Below are 18,527 nucleotides of genomic sequence, written 5' to 3'. Positions count from 1 at the left end.
TAGCAGAAACTCCTACATATCCTGGCTCTCAGTTTAGCAACAGTCCCTCAGCATGTGGGTTGCGGCTCACTGGCTTAATTGCTGCAGGGCATGTGGGATCCTCCTAGACCAGGGATCAATCTGGGTTTCCCTACATTGCAAGGATGATTCTTAACCACTGGACCACCAGGGAAGCCCTCTGGATTTCTTTTAAATAAGAAAACAAGCCTCTGTGTTTAAGCCACTGCAGTTATTTCCTTATTAAACATGATGCTAGTGGTTTGATTCTATTAGGAATAAACAATGAATGAGAGAAAATGCCATTTCTTCATCTACTCAGATGATCAAATAGTCCATTTGCATTATTAATGTGGCTAACTGCATTCCCAAAGGCTCTACAGAGTGTATTCTTTCAATATGCCACTAGCTTTAACGTTAGTATTTTGGTTATGCACTCAAAAAACAGGAATAAACTAATAACAGTTATCTGTTTCAGATTTTAGAGACAGGATTATAAACTTTAATTTTCTCTAAGTTTTGAAATTTTTATTGCAACATGCACAATTTATGAGGCACAGTTCAAGGAATTTTTTTTTAACAGTGTGTACAAGTCCATCCTAAACTCCCTAACTATCCCTTCCCCCATACCCGCTGCCTGCAATCATAACTTTGTTCTTTGAGTCTCAGGGTTGTAAATTTTAGAATTACATAGCCCTGTTTACAAAATTTAAGTATTTTATAGGAAGTGTGTTCATTAGTTTCGAGTATATTGTTATGGCTTTCTGCTTTTGGCCAGATTTAGGCGTGTGGTTTCCAATATTTTTATCTATCCTTGATATTTACTGCATCTCAGTATTAATTTGAACCCTGCCAAAACTTTAAATATTTGCATACATTTATTTCATGAGGTAAATTTCAGTTATGGGAACTTCACTGGCAGTGAAGTTCCAGTGGTTGAGACTCCAAGCTTACACTGCAGGAAGCACAGGTTCAATCCCTGGTTAGGGAACTAAGATCCCGTACCACGCTGCAGTAAAAAACCAAAAAGTTATGGTTAAGTCTGTTCATGTACTGGAAACCAGATGGACAAACATACAGTAAATGAAATGAGTCTTAGCTTACTACTATGCAGGATTGGAGTCACTTCATATATAACAACTCACTTCTCAAAACAATCCTGTTTGTTCTTTACAAGGAAGGAAGCGGAAGAGGACAAATTACTTGTCCCAGGTCACACGGCTAGAGGCAGTACGTGAAGCTGAAGAACAGAATTACAACTAAGGGTTGATTAAATTAAACTGTTGGGGCTTCAGAAGACCTCAAACTTTAAAAATCTATGTTATGTGGAGCCTGTAACACCATAGTAGGTGTTTCAACTTCTAAAATAATAGTATTACCCCTCACTTTAGGTCAGTCGCTCAGTTGTGTCTGACTCTTTGCGACTCCATGGACTGCAGCATGCCACCATGCAGCATATGTGTATGTATGTATCTTCAACATGTATATATTTTGTAATGTTATGTATGTATTTTCAACAGCATGAAAAGTATTACCTCTAGCCATGGAATAATGTATTCAAGACTAAAAGTCAAAGAAGCAGAATGTTTACACATGTTTAGATGCAAGCTTTCTCAGAGGGAACAGGGTATACCTGGGAACACGTTGGGCAAGGGGCAGAAAGGCCTGGAGTTTTTCATGCCAGCTCAAAGTAAACATGTGGCGAACTCTCTGGACTTCAGGCTCACCCTACTTCATCTACTTGACTCCGCTTCTTCCCAGTGAGAGATCAGGTGTTCCCTCTTAAAAAATACAAAACAAATCATGGCCAGCACTCTATTGTGTGTGTTCTTAGTGTAAAAACCAAACAAACTAGTTGACAGAATTCTATATTCTATATTTGGGGGTTGAGTAAGCACTTTCTGTATTAGATATATTTAAAGAATTTGTGATTTATAAACACTTTAGTAAACACTATTTGTATGAGAATATCACCTTTGCTTTCAACCTTTCATGTTTGATCTCTCAATCTACATTATCTCATTTTTAATGAGTAGTATTCATGTGTTTGGTCTTAAGTTTTTTATCCTTCTTTCAACCTTTACTATCTCCACAGCCCATCTACCCTCCCAGAGTGGCTTGCAGATGGAGCAGCATTTTAGCCCGAACTTAAATTCATTGGAGATAAAAGGAGTTAACTGCAGGTGGTAGTCAGAGATTATGAGAAAACATGGCATTGTGAAGGGACTTTCCTGTGGCTCTGGCAAAGTGTGCTCTATTCTTGACAGATGATGCCAGAAGGGTAGGGAGCACACAGTTACAGAGGGCACTGAATGCCCCAAGCAAGCAACTTGAATTCAGCTGCACACTTTTAGAGCATTGACCACCCATTTGGAATTTTTCAGCAGGGATCAGGTACCCAGATCAGAAATCTGATGGTGGCCAACTATAATGCATAATGGCTCAGAGGAGAACCGAGAGGCAGGCTACTGTAGCGTCAAAAAAAAGCTAAACCAAGGCGGTGACAATGCAGCGGGGAGGCCAAAATGCGGTACTGTTTAGAAACAGACTAGACGAGGGGACCACCCTGACGGCCCAGTGGTTAAGACTCTACCCTCCAGTGCACTGGGCACAGGTTCGATCCCTGGTCAGGGATCTAAGATCCTGCATGCTGTATGGTGTGGCCAAAGTTTTTAAAAAAGAAATAGACTAGATGAGGAAACAGTACTGAAGGAATGGAGATGAAGCAGGAATCAAGGATCCATGAAGGCTTAGAAAGGTGCTTTCAAATAAATGAACAGAGAGAAAGAGAGGGAGGCGGCTGTGTTCCACTTTAAGCACTTGGGAGGCAACAGTGGGAACCTCCAGATAAAGGCATCCACTAGGCGGCTTGAAATAGGACCTGAGGTCAGCAAGAAGGCTGCCACCCGCCTAGTGGTGAACCGCCCAGAACGCTCAGAAGAGCCCTCAGGACTAAATCCTCTGCCAACACATTTAAAGGAAAGACGAAAAGGAACAGTCAGAGGTAGGCCGAGAGACAGGGATGAGCAGGATCCTGAGAGGAGGAGTTGAGGAGAGGGGAAACGCGGGGTCATCTGTGCCAAACCTCCGCCAGACACACGATGGGTCTCCCATCAGAACAGAAGACCCACAAGGGCAGGGACCTTCTATCACTGCTTTGTGTGCAGCGCCTACAACGTGCCTGGCTCACAGCAGCTAGTCAACTACCAGTTGAGTGAATAAAGGATAAGGGCCATGTCTTAAGTGGCCGCTGAACTTCAGAATTAGAAGGCACCGCTGGCCACTTTCAGGACACCCACCCCCCACCCCCTTGCCCTGTCCAACTCCACCCAAGCCGAGAACCACTGGCAAGCTGTCTCCTAGACAACAGATGCATGTTCACACACAGAGACTCTACCTTTTAACTATGGGATAAAGGTCTTTTCATGTTGTCAGTCTCATTTACCCATTTTGGATAGAAGCTCTTCATAGCCAGGCATCGTCTTTACAATAGGCATTCTAGAAGACTTTATGAAATAAACTTGAGCCTATAAAGGCTCTAAAGACTATCTGAACATAAGACTTTAGAGTCAAATGAATCTTATGAATTATGACAAATGAAGAAATCACCCCATCACTTACCTGTTTTGAGTTTTCACATCAAGCATACCTTGATTTTTTTTTTACAGCTCCCATCCGCAACAGTCTTGGCAGATTTTCAGTTATATGCAGGAAGTAAAAGATCAGACTACAAAGTACCCAATTTTGTGACAAAGAGCCCCCCCAAAAGCCATGCAGTTTCTGAAGTGGAATCCTGCCCAGACAGGTGAGCTGCTCAGATCTCATATCCTACATTGGGCCATCTCAGCCAGGCTTAGCTCTCTCCACTCATCAGGCCAAGCACGACTTGGAAAACACGCACAAATGCCTAGCACCTAGTAGGTGCTAAGGAATAACTGTAACAAGCCTGGAATTTTCTGTTCACACCATGACAAAATGTAACAAAAATCCATCTCTTTCAACTTCATTCAGATCTTCAGGGCTTCTCTTCCCTGAAAGAGTTCTTAAGGTTCCACATTCTTCAGGAAGTCTTCCTCACTTCAACAGACGAGCAATCCCTTCAAGCCTATCATCTCCAAATGCAACGGGCATTGCATCTCCTACTTACTCAAAACTCCACAAAGTATATTTGTTACACAGGTATTTATTCAATGACTTTCTAGATTTAGTCACCACTTGAATCATTGCTAAACTCTTTTCGTATCTCATTTGCATCACAGTTCTTCACCGTGGATTGTGAAGTCAACAGGCCAGCGTGAACCTGTCAGTTATGACTTACAACGACTGGCATGGTGTCACCATCAAAGAGTTCCGGGTAAATGGTTGCAGAGAAAGAGGAGGAGGATGGAGATGAGGGTCCTGAGGAAGGGTCCAGACAGGCTGCCCAGCCCATGGAACCTGAGGCCTGAATAAGGCCTGGGATCTGCTTCCCCCTCTGCCCTGAAGGGTCCGTCTACGGGCGATTCTAAGGCACAGTGGTAAAGGACATGACTGGCCCACCAAGCGCGGTCCTCTGGTCCAGTGGCAACCCCTCGCCTAGGACACAGTGCAACAAGTGTTCCATTCAGAAGATCTTCTGGGACATATGCAAGCAGCATTTGCTAATGGAAATGGAGACGAGGTCCTTCTTGGAAGAGAGCATCCCAGAAGACACTCTGCCCCAAGAACCACCAGGTCCCTTATGGGTCCCTGAGAACAGCAGCCTGGGAGCAACCAAGACTTTCAGAGGCTGACAAGGCACAGAGTGGATGAATGAAAAGGTAATAATACATGGAAAACAACAGTGACAACTTTGGCTTATAAAACCTCCAACCTGAGGCAGGGACATCAGTGTCTACCAACGTGCAAAACCAGACATGACCGCAGCAGATGGTTATCAGAAATGTTTTAGCATTTCCCACACTGCCTTCATCCCTCCCCCTCAGCCCCCTGGCAACACACACACACACACACACATCTGCAGAATAAGTCAGAGGCTGGCATCCAGAGCCTGATGTCAGGACAGAACTCTTGGCACTCTGCACTAAATCACCATGATCAGTCCTATCTAGACAGCAAAAGGAACATTAGCCTAAGCGTGAATGGCAGGCTCTGTCCTGGGAGGAGTCAGGCTGCACCCAAGACTGCCAGGTCCGGAAAGTCTTTCACTTCTCCTACTTCGCTGAAAGGCTGTCCACCCTGGTTGAATGTCAGCTTATACCGTAACCGGATGGGCTCCTGGGCAAAGATAAAAAACCTTAAATTAGTGGGGAGTGACAGGGAGATGGGCCCAGAGTCAAAGCCTTTACCCACTAAGCAGTCAGCAAGTAACAGTATGTGTATGTTAACTCCACCCAAGTTAGGTATGCCTGTGTGACAGGCATACCCTGGCCTCGACCTTCTGGGACTACAAACACGGGGGGAGCCAGGAAGACACCCTGGGTGTCTTCCCACACTTTAGCAGCCCTGAGGTGGAGACCAGCTAAGACGACAGGCTGGCCTCACCTTTCCAGAGGATTCCATGGAGCTAGAGAGTGTGTGGACCACTCCCTTGGTCCACAGCTCTTCCAATCAGCCCCAAAGGAAAACAGACTCCAGCAAGGGACATTCCACCAGCATCCCAACCAAACTAAGACCTCAATACAGTTCTCTCCACCTGCCAGGCTGCCTACCTGGAGTTCAAGGGCCCCCATTTCCCTGCTAGCACAGATACCAGAACATACTTTGTGTGGATTGTCCAGCAGCAGCATCTGAGAGATCACAGCTGGAGGTGTCAAAGGACTGAAAGCAGGAAGCTTAGAGCTGGACGCCGGCTGCAGTTTCACTCTCATTGACTATCGGGGGGAGAAATCCAACATATAACTCATTCCTAACAAACTACAGCTTTAATGAGGGAGATCTGGTGAACAGGAGAGCTTGGCCTCCACCCCACCAATGGCTGAAAGAATCTGGAAGACCCTCCCACCCCACCCATACAGAAAGTGTATCTGTAGTTGTGTGGTCAAAGGTCAGCTTCTGAGAGGCAGCACATGGAGAAAGACAGCACATCCTGCACTGAATTCTAATTCTGCCTCTCACTAGCTCTGTGACCCTGGGCAAAATACTTAACCTTTCTGAACCCTGGACTGATAATTTGTAAGATACAGGTAATGAGAGTCGATGCCCTACAAAAGTACCATGAATGTTAGAAAGTGCATAGTTGGAGCGTCCCTGGTGGCTGAGTGGTGAAGAATCCACCTGCCATTGCAGTGCCAATGCAGGGAACAACTAAGCCCATTTGCCACAACTACTGAGCCCGTGCTCTAGAGCCCCAGCTCCACAACAGGAGAAGCCACAGTAATGAGAAGCCCGAACACTGCAGCCGGAGAGCAGACCCTGCCAGCCTGGATGGAAGGGCCGTTTAGAGGAGAATGGACACATGCGTATGTACGGCTGAGTCCCGTCGCTGTTCACGTGAAACTAACACAACACCGTTATGCTGCTATACCCCAATACAAAATAAACAATTAAAAGAAAGAATAGTCCCCACTTGTCGCAACTGGAGAAGGTCCGTGTGGAGCAACAAAGACCCACTGCAGCCATAAATAAATTTAAAAATAGTAACAAAATAAAAATAAGTAAACCTTAAAGAAAAGCAAATGCAGAGTTTTATTTTTGTCTGCCTTGAATCCTTCCTTTCAGGACAGGCCCCTTGCCCATTTCTTGTGAGTCTAGTCTGGCTGTTAACCTGTGTTAACTGACTTCCCTTGAGAAAGGGATGTAATATCCTACTTGGCCAGAGTACCTCACATCCCTGAACACGAGTTACTGGCCCAAGGTATACCAGTAACATCAACAAGGCCGGTCCCAGCCCTTTGTTGGGTAATCCATATGCAATGCCTCATGCCAATGGGCAGTTTATTTTGAGATAAACAGAGTTAAGGCCCATGTAACTGGAGCTGCTGGTGGCCGTTTTCCTGCTTTGTGGAGACTGTCTGTGAGAGAACAGGCTCCAGAAGGGAAGAACAAAGTCAAGAGAGGGAAAGTGACAGGCTCTTAAGGAACTGTTTACGAACCTACCCGAATCTAGCCACCTGTGAAGATACACATTCAGGAATCCCCAGTTAACTGAGCCAACAACATTCCCGTTTTATCTTCATCTACTTTAAGTGAAGATTCTGACCTTTCCATCTCATAGATAATGTCCCCAAAAAGGACCTGATGCTCAAAAACGACAGCCTTTTCTGAAGAATTCCATGGAGCGGGCCAGCCGCTGACTCACCTTTGGCACAGCCACTTGAAACATGATGTCCCAGACAGGCTGGGTGGCCGTGCTCATCATGGTCAACAGGAGCACCTGCACCTCGGGGTGGCCGGGGGCTCCAGTCTGAGAAAAGTGGAGCAGAATTCTGAATCCATTCCGGTCATACACGATAAGAGGCGGCAGGCTGCCTGGCAGAGAAGGACCCAACCAAGAGGATTAGTGCTACTGCAAACTCCCCTGAAGAGCAGCCACGCTTGACAGATGCACCGAAAGAGACGTGCATCTGTCACCAAGTCCTCCTCTCCTCCACTCAGCACAGCTCCTGGGCTCAACCCTCTGCACCACCATAACCCAAGTCCTCATTAGCTCTGGCGGAGTCCTGTGACATTCCAAACTGATCTCTCCCTGCCATCCGACCATGCATTACCAGTTAAAAAAAAAAAAAATTAAAAAATAAATTTTTTTGAGCAAGAAATGATTATGATTAAAATAACATATGGGGACTTCCCTGGTGGTCCAGTGGCTAAGAGTCCATGCTCCCAATGTGGGAGGCGTGGGTTCGATCCCTAGTCAGAGATCTAGATCTCATATGTGGCAACTTAATCAAAAGAAAAAAGATCCTGCATGCCACATGCCAAAACTAAGATCTAGAAGAGTCAAGTAAATAAATATTAAAAGATAATGTGTGAACACCACAAAAAATACAGGATATCATAAAGGATGAAACATAAAACACCTTTACTACTCCCCAGAAATAAGCACCGCTAACATCTGGGTCTATATCCTTCTGGTCTTTTTTGTATAACAATATACACATACAACATCTCTTATATTTAATTTGACAAAACAGTAAAGACAGCAGATCTTTTCAAATTAATCAGGTCTTGGAAATACTAAAGGATTGTCCTAATTTAGCTAAGAAATAATTTCAAAGTTAATTTGGAGGGAAAAAAGATACATGAGACCAACTATAAGAAAAGGAGGGGGAGTAGGGCTATCTGCATGAACAAATCCTCAGATATGGACAAAACTGCAATCCAAAATGGCAAGTAAAAGAGACCCAAACCTGAGAATTTAACACGTCAAGAGAGTTTTTTGAAAATCATTGGCTAATTCAGTAAGTGGTAGATAAATGGCTAACCATCTGGTAAAAAGTTTGACGAAGATCCTTATCTCATGCCAAATATCACAAAATGCACATTACGAATACATACTTTAACAATGAAACTGCCAAAGATTTAAAAGACTGAAAATAATCATGAGGTATGGTGGTGAGGTTATGGGCAAACGGCAAACTTTCTATAAGGAAACTTGGTAGCGAAGGTCAAAATTTTAAACCCAGCATTTCCTCTTTTATTTACTAATGAAATAACCAAGAAAGTTTTAAAAATGGGTCTCCATTTATTGCAATGAGTTGTTGACTATAACGCTGTTTAAACAGTAAATGACTGGAAACAAATTATCCTTCAGAAAGAAATTGAATAAATGAGTTACAGTACATGTTAGTGACACAAGTATGAATTTATGGATATAAAACAGTATATATACTATAGTACCAATTTTTTAAATATATGTAAATGGATAAGACAAGAAAATACACCAAGATATTAACAAAACTTCCATCTCTGGATGGTAATGATACAGATGATTTTAATTTTCTGTTCTCTTCTATCTTTTCTAAAACTATATTGAACATTTTTTTATTTTAATAATTTTAGATTTATAAAAAGTTAGGGTATATGGGGAAAGAACCTAAGAAAGAATGGAGCTATATGTGTGTATGTATGTGTATGTGTATACATATATATATATATATCTGATCCATTTTGCTGTATAGCAGAAACTAACACAACACTGTAAATCAACTATACCCCACTATACTCCAATAAAAATTACTTTTTAAAAAACTTACAAAAACATAAAAGAATTCCCATATACCTTTCACCTAGCTTCTCCAAATATTAACATTATATATAACCACTGTACAATGATCAAAACTAGGAAATTAATACTTTATTAATTTATTATGTTTAAAATAAAAATTAAGAACGCAAAGGGCCCCCACTGCTGACTTTACTTGCTCTGCCTGGCTCCAAGGTCTTCTGCAATCTGAGCTCACCACACTGAGCCACAAGGGCACTCTGTGCCCCAGGAAGGGGCCCAGGCCCTAGACCTGAAGATCTCAGCTGTTTCCTGCTCACATATCAGGGTGCTGACCACAGGCCGTCACGTTATTTAGCTGGGCCTCCAGTCTCCTTCCCTTTGTAATAAGGGAGGTTAATATCTACATCTCCTGCTTTAATGAGGCTCCTTAGAGGAAGAGGCTCACCAGTCAAATCCTTCCTTTCCTTCTAATTCCAGCTCTTCTTATTTATCTCAGGTCACACTGAACATTCCCTTCCTGAATTCCAAATGAAGATCACGTCCCTATGTGGACTCAAGAACCCTAATTAAATTCTGCTTTCCAATATGCCTCAGAGTCAACCCCATGATAGAAAACTAAGAAAAATATCAGCAAAGAGACCATGAAGCCACCTGCCTTATCCTTTGCCTGGAGGCAAGATTTTGAAGATTAAGGGCATGAAACGATGCTATGGCTTTTAATAGTAAATAAAGCAGGATATAAAACAGTATAAACCCCCATGTACCTTCCCCAGTTTAAGAGCCACTCCTATCAATCCAGAGTGGATAAAGCTGGGTGTCTAATAGAGAGGGAAAAAAGAGTGAAACTGTACTTACTGGGCTTAACAGACTCCAAAGGGACAAACACTTGCGCCAGAGGAGTGTTCTGGGAAGATGGGGAAGGAGCCAACGGGCCGGCCTCCCAGGACCAACCTGGAGAGGACTTGGTACCTGGTGGTACTTCCTTGGGGATACTTTTCTGTGGAATATAATTCCTGCAAAGAAATAATAAGATTGGAAAAACTGTAAGGAAATCTGGGAATCTGATTAGACTTTCTGAAGAACAAGGGAAAAAATAAATATAAATGTGTATGCATATGTGTGTATGTACATATTTTCAGGGTATATGAGTTTAGAAAAGTAATCTAACCCATGCCTCAATTTTCTTATCTGCAAAATGGAGACATTTTAATGTTTATCTCATAGGGTTATAATAAGAATTAAATGAGAAAGTGTATGAAGGGTATCTGTGTGCACAATAAGAACCCAATAAACTAAATAATGTTGTCAGGCAGTCATGTTACACTGGCCACATCATTCATACTTCATGATTTTGTCCCTTTGCAACACAAATCAAAAACAATTTGGAAAACTTAAGTCCAGACAGAAGTGACCCACCAAAATTAGAATGTCAAGCGGTTATAAAGAGCAAACAAGGAAGAAATCCGTTAGATACAAATAAGAATGACCTCCCAGCACAGCTCCATCTCAACCCAGTTCGGAGGTCTCCACCAGGGACACAGGCTCTCAGGGAGCTGTCTGGGGAAGGCAAAGTGCTCCAGCCTTGCCAGAGACAAAGGGACAGGATCTATGAAAATGTGTTTACATTCATACCTTAGAGCAACTCTATTTATATAAATCTGTACTACAGAAACTCTTCAGGTGCCTCCACACTGGAAGTTACGTAAATATCCGCGAGGGAAATGACGAAGTATACATTATATGTATATGAATTAATATTCAACTATCAGAATGAAGCCAATTTACATAAATGATGAAAATGTATCAAAGATGTGTGATATAAAAAACCACAGTGGGGTTTCCCTCCTGGCTCAGTGGTAAAGAATCTACCTGCCTTCACACCCTAGGGCCCCTGCTCTGCAATAAGAGAAGCCACCACAAGAAGCCTGTGCACCGCAGCTAGAGAGGAGCCCCCGCTGGCTGCAACTAGAGAAAAACCAGAGCAGCAACGAAGACCCAGCACAGCCAAACATAAAATTATTTTTAAAAAGTTAAAAAAAAAACCCATAGTATGGTACAACCTGTAAATTATAACCTCCTTTGTGTAAAACAAGCCACATATTACTATATGTGCAGGATAAAAGCAAAGAAGGCGCATTCAACCTCGTGTTTAGGGAATGGTATTTAGGATTTTCTATATGATCTATTTCTCTAGCGATCAAACATTGCTGCAAACTAGTGAAATCAGGAAAACAGAAAACCAACCTACAAAGACCAAAAACATCATCATCAGCTACCGCTGATGTTACTACTGAAACCCCTTTCCAGAGGTCCTGGCCTTTGGCGTGTGTCCTCCTGACTCGGGGTGGACGGGGACTTAAAGGGGTGGCACACAGGGCAGCCCTCAGGGAGAGCGGCAGCCCGGCCAACTGCACACAGGAGCAACACTTCTCGGCTGCCTGCCCACAAGACTCACAGAGATCCCGGAGGTGGCTGTGGGCAGAGGAGGTCCAGCAAGTTCCTTTCTGCAGAAGGGCTCTGAGCACCGCCAGCTGGCAGCGTGCTGGTGGTGGGGTTCTTCTTTTCCTGACAGCAATTCTGACCTGCAACCTGTCAAACCAGGAATGGCTGAAGTAAGGCCAGGGTATGAATGACTGTGAGCCATGGTGACACCAGGGCACAGCTCTCCTGACCCCAAAGCCACCGCAGAGCAGGTAACCACGTCTCCTAGGGCAGGTGGAGAAAGGGCGAGAGGGCCTGACTCCTGAGCAGACCTTTGGTAAGCAAGAGTCTGGATACAAAGGAAGAGGGCAGGGACAGAAGAAGAGCAAAAACACGTCTCCCTCCAGGGGTTTAAGCCAGACAGTGGAAGTGAGGGAGAGGCTCTGGACCTCCGAGCCCACAAGAGCCACCAGGCTATGCTGTCACCCCCCTCCCCGGTGCAGTGCCGCCTTCATGAAGGCAGGTTTGAGGGACCTGCCCTCTCCTCTCCAGCCCCCAGGAAGAGCCTCCTTACCTTGCTTGTAGCTGGGGCATCACTGATTCCTGCAAGGAAGGAACACAGTGGAGGTGCACATCAGTAACTCTACCTGATACAAGCTGGAGACTAATGCCATCCTTTCTAGAGCACTCAGAAAGCCGAGACAGAGCAAATTACCGGAACTCATTCTACTCATTCATGGCAAATCTGAGACTGGGTACAAGGAAGATCTCTCTGAACTTCCCAGTATAACCCAATTCTTTCTAAAAACAGGCACACACTCCCCAAGGGGAATGGGCTTACTCTTCCCCTGGGAGTCAGGACCACGCTGTGCCAGCTCCCCCCAAGACACCACCCTTACCTAAGGCTGCCAGGTCCTGATGCAGTAAAGACGGCGTCACAGCCACAGCCTGCTCAGACCCGCTGTCCTCCAAGTCAATCAGGGGGCAGTTCTTCACGCAGCCTGTTGGATTCTGGAAGACTAGAAAACAGACAGGAAAATAAATATGAGTGAAAGCTCCACTTCCCTCAGGCCTCCTCCCAATCAAAAGACATCACACCCCCTTAGCACACCCCTGAAGAACCTTCCACTGCCGTTGATTGGCTTGACTCACAGCCTTGAGTGGCATCTGAAATACGAGGCAGCCAGAGGAACTGCCTTCCCATCCCTGCTATCACAGAATCCTCTTACAGTCCATCCAACCAGGACAGTAGCAGAGCGGATTGCTCCATCTCAGAGGCCTTTGAGGTTCTGACCACGCTTATCAGAATCATCTCACGTGCTTGATAAAAATTTGGGGTCCAGCTCCAGGTAATCTAGGTCCAAAAAGGTCTAAGAATCTGCATTTCAAGCACTATTTTAGACCAATTCTGATTTAGCTAGCCCAGCACTAGGAACCACTGATGGTCAATCTTCTTTGGTGCGTAGCTCCCCTAAGTAAGCACTCTCAAGAGGCACAATCTGAATCTGGCCCCAGAAGAGCCACCACACACTTCTGTTTACAAGCTAGCTGCTGCCCAGCAGTCGATCCGTGATGGCACGTGGGGCAGAGTCTGGCTGCATAAAACCATTTCTCAAGGGAAAGGGAAAAGAGGGTGTGTGCTCTCATTTCTACACCATAACCCAGAATGTTCTGAGGAGTCAGTTCTTTCCCGGGATTTGCAGGCTGCCCCAAGCAGAGGGTGGAAGATGCTCTCTGCACATACCTCTGGACACAGGTATGTCTCCCACAGAGCTGGCCACTGTGTTCCCAAAGGTGACACGGCCCTCCATCACCTGTTTGTACAGCAGAACTCCCTGTGTGAGGAGGTCATTTGCCTGGAGAATCTCCGCTGAAGAACGTGAGAAAAATCAGAATCCCCTGTTTAGCAACCAACATTCTCAGTCTTTTTTAAGCCATCCACAAAGCAGCAACCACACAGCTCTACCAGGTTCAGTATGACCATGCCTCCTGCCCCCAGGTCACGAGATCAGGCCCCTGGCAGACCCAGTCACTCAAGTGCTGAACCTCAACACTTCCTTCTCAGGTTGGAGGAGGAACCAAATCTTTTCACTTTCTTGGTCTGTACTGCCCAGTATGACAGCCAACACTTGAAGTATGGTCCTTTCAAGTGAGGAACTAAATCTTTAACTTAGTTTTAATTTAAAATTTAAACTTAAAGCCTTTTCATCAATGTGGATGCAAATATTAAAAGACATTTCTGGGACTTTATTCAGTCATTGGAAAGTGTGTAAGGAACAATTTGGTACATGAATCTACATTTTCACCTGTAAATTTCATAAAATCTAAATACAGATCAAGCATTCCTGATGGAAATTGGACATTCAAATTGAAATATCCAGATAAACAATGCAGTGGATTTCAAAAATCTCAAGGGTATCTCATGGTCTGGTTTACCTGTAAGAAAGTCTCTCCTGGGAGAGAGAATAGCAACAGGGGCAGGGGCTGTATGTAACACTGCAGGCCACCGTGCTAGGAGAAGCCTTCAAGAGCAACCAACTATTAATTTCCTGTCAGTTTTTAAACTGAATGGAAGTGAACAAACAAGAGGTTGAATGTTGTATTTGGCATGTGCAAGGTGTTTTAAATTTCATTCATTTTGACTTCACTGCCACCAGAGAAAATAACAGGCTTAGAATAACTACATCACAAAAAACCCCCAGAAAACCAGACACCATGGGCCTCGTAACATCACCTATGATGTATTCTTGTTCCTCCCCCACACCCTCATTTGAACCTGAATCTGAACAAGATTCCTGATTCAATTTACAAGAAATCAAGAATTTCAGAAATATCAAGAATGGAGAAACATTAAACACCAAGGGAGATGCCATCAGAAAAGTGAGACCAAGAAAAACAAGTCAAAGGACATGTTTTTCATGCATGAAATTAAAAAAAAAACACACAAACAGGAGGCTACCACCAAAAGAGACTTAAATACCAAGCATGGTTTTCCTTTCTGGTTCTGATTTATAACAGACTTTAAAAAAGAAAAAAAAGGGTCAGCAAGAGATGAATAGACAGAGAAATGCCCAGGAAATCTGAACGCTGATAGATTACTCCAAAATGTTTGGAATTTGCTTAAAAACAGAACTGGGGGTGTGGGGAGGGGGAGGACAAAGGGACAGTGCAGTAGAGGTAAAACAACATCAAGACTGACTGTGAGCTGGCAACTGTGAACAGAAGGTGAAGAGGACATGGACATAGAATCCCTTTTACATGTTTTGAGATCTTCCATAAAATAAAAAGCTTTAGCCATTTCTATACTTGTGTACAGGATTTAAGTTCTCCCATGTGCCTTTCACTCCACATTGGCCACCTCGCTGAGCTCCCCAACCCAGCCCCTGAAGGCACTCTGGGTGTGAAACCTCCCAGACGTGCCCCTCGCAGCTGCCTCTCAGACCTCTCAGAAGTCTAGTCTTTCTGCAAGTCTTCAGTGGGAGCTGCTCTTCCTTCTATCCCCTTCACACCCAACTCAGATGGTAAACCTCCACCCTTTTCTATGTTTGCAGGCCTGCTGCTCATTTCTTGTTCAAGCCCAGATGCCTCTGAAAATTGCAAGAATCAACTCAGTCAATGCCATCCGCAAGCAGAATCAACTCAGTCAATGCCATCCGCAAGCAGAATCAACTCAGTCAATGCCATCCGCAAGCGCAACCACTGGAGCACTAGGAGCCGCCCTCGAGTGTGTGTGTCGGCAGCAGAGGCAGCCCCACGGCAGGCAGAGCGCCCCACGCGGGGCCCACACCCTGGGGTGCGTGCTGCCTACCCTGGAGAACGAGACCGTACCGAGCGCCTCATCGTCGTCAGTGGTGTCACTCGCCAGCCGGAACAGGGTGGGCCGCAGCTTTTCACACCTCTCATACACGACCTAGAAAATAGTTTGTTACATAAAATTCTCAGTAAGTGTGCTACAAAAAAAGAAAGATCTGAGGATGTGTAAATGTGGGGAAATGGGAACTCTGAAACACTGCCGTCACAAACGTAAAATGATACAGCCACTCTGGCACTTTTTAAAAAGTTGACTATACACCCAGTCTGTGACCTAGCAATCCCACATTGAGGCGTTTACCCAAGAGAAAGGAAAATACATGTTCACACAAAACGGTCCTGAACACAAGTGTTCAGAGCAGCTTATTTCATAATCACCCGAAGCTGCAAGCAACCCAAATATCCATCAACAGACAAATGGATAAGCATGTTGTGGTACATGCACACCACAGTTTCTCCAAAGCAGAGAAGCCTAACCTACCCCCAAAAAAGGCAGGGGTGGAATACTGCATCATTCCATTTATTTAAGAGTCTAAGAAATGTAACTTGATCAGCAGTCTTTCTCGGTCGTGTCCAACTCTTTGCAGCCCCACAGACTGTGGCCTGCCCGGTTCTACTGTCCATGGAATTTTCCAGGCAAGAATACTGGAGTGGGTTGCCACTTCCTCCTCGAGGGAATCTCCCCGACCCAGGGATGGAACATGTGTCCCTTGCATCTCTTGCATTGGTAGCTGGCTTCTTCACCACTAGTGCCACCTGGGAAGCCCAAACTAACTAGCAGGGAAAACACGGATCAGTGGTTGCTTGGGAGAGAGGCGGAACAAGAGGACAAGAATGAGAAAGTTTGAGGGGGTGGAAACATGCTTGTTATTTTGACTGTGTGAGGGCTTCTTGAAATCTGTGCATATTCTTAGGATGTCAGTCATACTGAGTCCTTCCTGCCTTTGTTTTTGAAAAGAGCACCTACCTGCAAGGCCGCCTGGTCTGGCGGGGCCTGTCCTGGCTTGCGGTACGTGCTCAGCATTTCCTGCAGCACCTTCACGTGGCTCCGAACTTCCTCCACAGCACTGACCCTCTTGGACACCTTCTCCGATTTTTCTTGTTCCTTTCGGAAGAAAGACGATGAAGTGAGGACAGATGCTCTGGATAAAGCTTGAATGTGCACCGGGAGAGGCGTGCTGTGCTGTGCAGAGCTCAGGGAAGCCACCAAAACACTGAGTGGGTGGAGTGTTCACTCAGCGGGCAAGAAGATGCTCAAGGTCTGGAATCCCTGGGACAGACAAGGGGGAGCATGTGTCCACTGTATCACCAGCCTCTATCCCTCTGGAAAGGAAAATCCCACACCTGGATTCCCACACCAACACTGGTCATTGAGACAGAAACTAGGGTCTGTGAAATGCTTTGAGCTCCTGGACAGAAATACTTGGAAGCACATAGAAGTTTCTGCTTTCAGGCACCACCCTGCCCTTCAGGGAGCTCACAGCTGTTCCCTGGTTCAGGGTTAGGCAGCTGTCTCTTCTTCCAGCTAACTGTGCCCCCCACCCTCAATCACACACACTCATATACTGTCCCTGCTGCCAAGTTGCTTCAGTCATGTCCGACTCTTTGCAACCCCATAGACTGTAGCCCACCAGGCTCCTGTCCATGGGACTCGCCAGGCAAGAATACTGGAGTGGGTTCCCATGCCCTCCTCCAGGGGATCTCCCTACACTGTCCAGCCCCTGTCAAATGCTGGTTCTGCAGAACCCCCTGGAAAATGCCCACCTCCTTGACCAAATTCTTGATCAGCCGGTTTGCAGCCTGAAGATCCTCAGGATGGTTGCTTTTCAGAAGCCTTGTCAGAAGCTGGAAAGGGAACACGACTCAGTGAAACTAATTCCCTGTGTCAAGTGGCCCAGAGCAATAGCACCAGCAACAGCAGAATTACCCGTCACAACAGCTCGCACATTTAAATGCATTACCTTACCAAATCCTCACAATGACGCAATAATTTAATGATCGTGACCATCGTGACATTCCCCACAGAACACTGGTGTTTCAACGGGGAATGGAGATGGATGTCCCAGGAGACATCTGGCCAAGTCTGGAGACATCGTCGGTGGTCACAACGGGGGGCGGTACTGACATCCAGCGGGTAGAGGTCAGGGACACCTGTACACCCCAGCTCACAGCGCATGACAGCCCCCAACAAGGAAGTTAACTGGCCCAAAATGTCAACAGTGCTGAGGCAGTCTTAGACCACATACTCTGACGTGAGAGACCTCGGGAATCTCGTCCACTTTGTTCCCAATGCCTAGCGGAATGCCTGACACGTGGAGTGAGTTACTCTTCATTGGATAGATGGCAGGAAAAATGGAGAGCCTTCTTTCTGAGCACCACAGTGTCTAAGCAGCTGGCCCAAGCTGACACCAGACTGACTTTCTCAAGAGTCCACGCCACACCTCCTCCCCTGCTCCTCCTGAGGACCCCACAGGAGGAGCCAGAGGGAAAGCTGCCCAGAGCCCAGCACAGCTCTGCTCATCCTGCCCACAGCGAGCACCCAGATCCAAGGGAGGAGGACAGCTGACAGGCGCAGCTGGAAGGCAGAGGGCACCAGAAGAGACCCATCCTCGGACTGGAGTCTTCCTGGTCCTACCCTCACCAGACCTCGTGAGTGACCGAGAACAGTACTGACCGAAAGCACTGCCACCTTTTGGAGGCACCCTGGAGTTATCCCCGCGTCGTGGCCTAGGTCTGGACCACCTCGCTTTCCCCTCCCCTCTCCTTAATGATGTCTGAGGAGCAGCAATACTAGAGGCAGGAACGAAAGGAAAACGGGCGAGATCGGGCTTACTGATGCTTTCTCTTTTGATCTGAGCCAACGTGCAACCCATGCTTTCTTCCCCACTCCCCTTCCCCAAACACCGCACACACTCTGGATACGACTGACCCCCCAAACTACCCACTAGGGTTGGCCTTTCATACCTTCTTTCCCTCGGAACACCGAACAGATAAGGTGGAAGACCCAAAGAATAGGTCACTTATTTGACCTCTCCACGAAAACGACATACAGACCCTACGACACCTCTCTCTGCTCCAGAGAGAACTCACCCCACCTCCCCACATGCCAGTTCAGATCAGAGGGTACTGGAGGGGAGTCCCTCAAAGAAGAGGT

General features: G+C 45.7%; 1 protein-coding gene across 2 annotated transcripts in view; it reads right to left on the bottom strand.

Annotated features, from left to right (window-relative positions):
- Positions 1 to 4,164: 4,164 nt before the first annotated feature.
- GGA2 (golgi associated, gamma adaptin ear containing, ARF binding protein 2) overlaps positions 4,165 to 18,527 on the bottom strand; it is a 41,276-nt gene continuing 26,913 nt past the window's right edge. For both annotated transcript variants that reach the window (XM_044935586.2, XM_006071174.4), the window contains exons 7-17: positions 17,138 to 17,218; positions 16,341 to 16,478; positions 15,392 to 15,473; positions 13,308 to 13,433; positions 12,463 to 12,582; positions 12,138 to 12,166; positions 11,598 to 11,731; positions 9,998 to 10,155; positions 7,277 to 7,446; positions 5,739 to 5,849; positions 4,165 to 5,253 (exon numbers count right to left, since the gene is read on the bottom strand). In XM_044935586.2, coding sequence (XP_044791521.1) covers positions 5,143 to 5,253; positions 5,739 to 5,849; positions 7,277 to 7,446; positions 9,998 to 10,155; positions 11,598 to 11,731; positions 12,138 to 12,166; positions 12,463 to 12,582; positions 13,308 to 13,433; positions 15,392 to 15,473; positions 16,341 to 16,478; positions 17,138 to 17,218 — 1,260 coding nt within the window. In that variant the 3' untranslated portion in view covers positions 4,165 to 5,142. The remainder of the gene's footprint in view (positions 5,254 to 5,738; positions 5,850 to 7,276; positions 7,447 to 9,997; positions 10,156 to 11,597; positions 11,732 to 12,137; positions 12,167 to 12,462; positions 12,583 to 13,307; positions 13,434 to 15,391; positions 15,474 to 16,340; positions 16,479 to 17,137; positions 17,219 to 18,527) is intronic.

Source organism: Bubalus bubalis, chromosome 24, assembly GCF_019923935.1.
Source record: "Bubalus bubalis isolate 160015118507 breed Murrah chromosome 24, NDDB_SH_1, whole genome shotgun sequence".
In the NCBI taxonomy this organism is placed as follows: Eukaryota; Metazoa; Chordata; class Mammalia; order Artiodactyla; family Bovidae; genus Bubalus; species Bubalus bubalis.
Note: the sequence above shows the minus strand (reverse complement) of the source record. Positions and strands in the feature narration are given on the sequence as shown.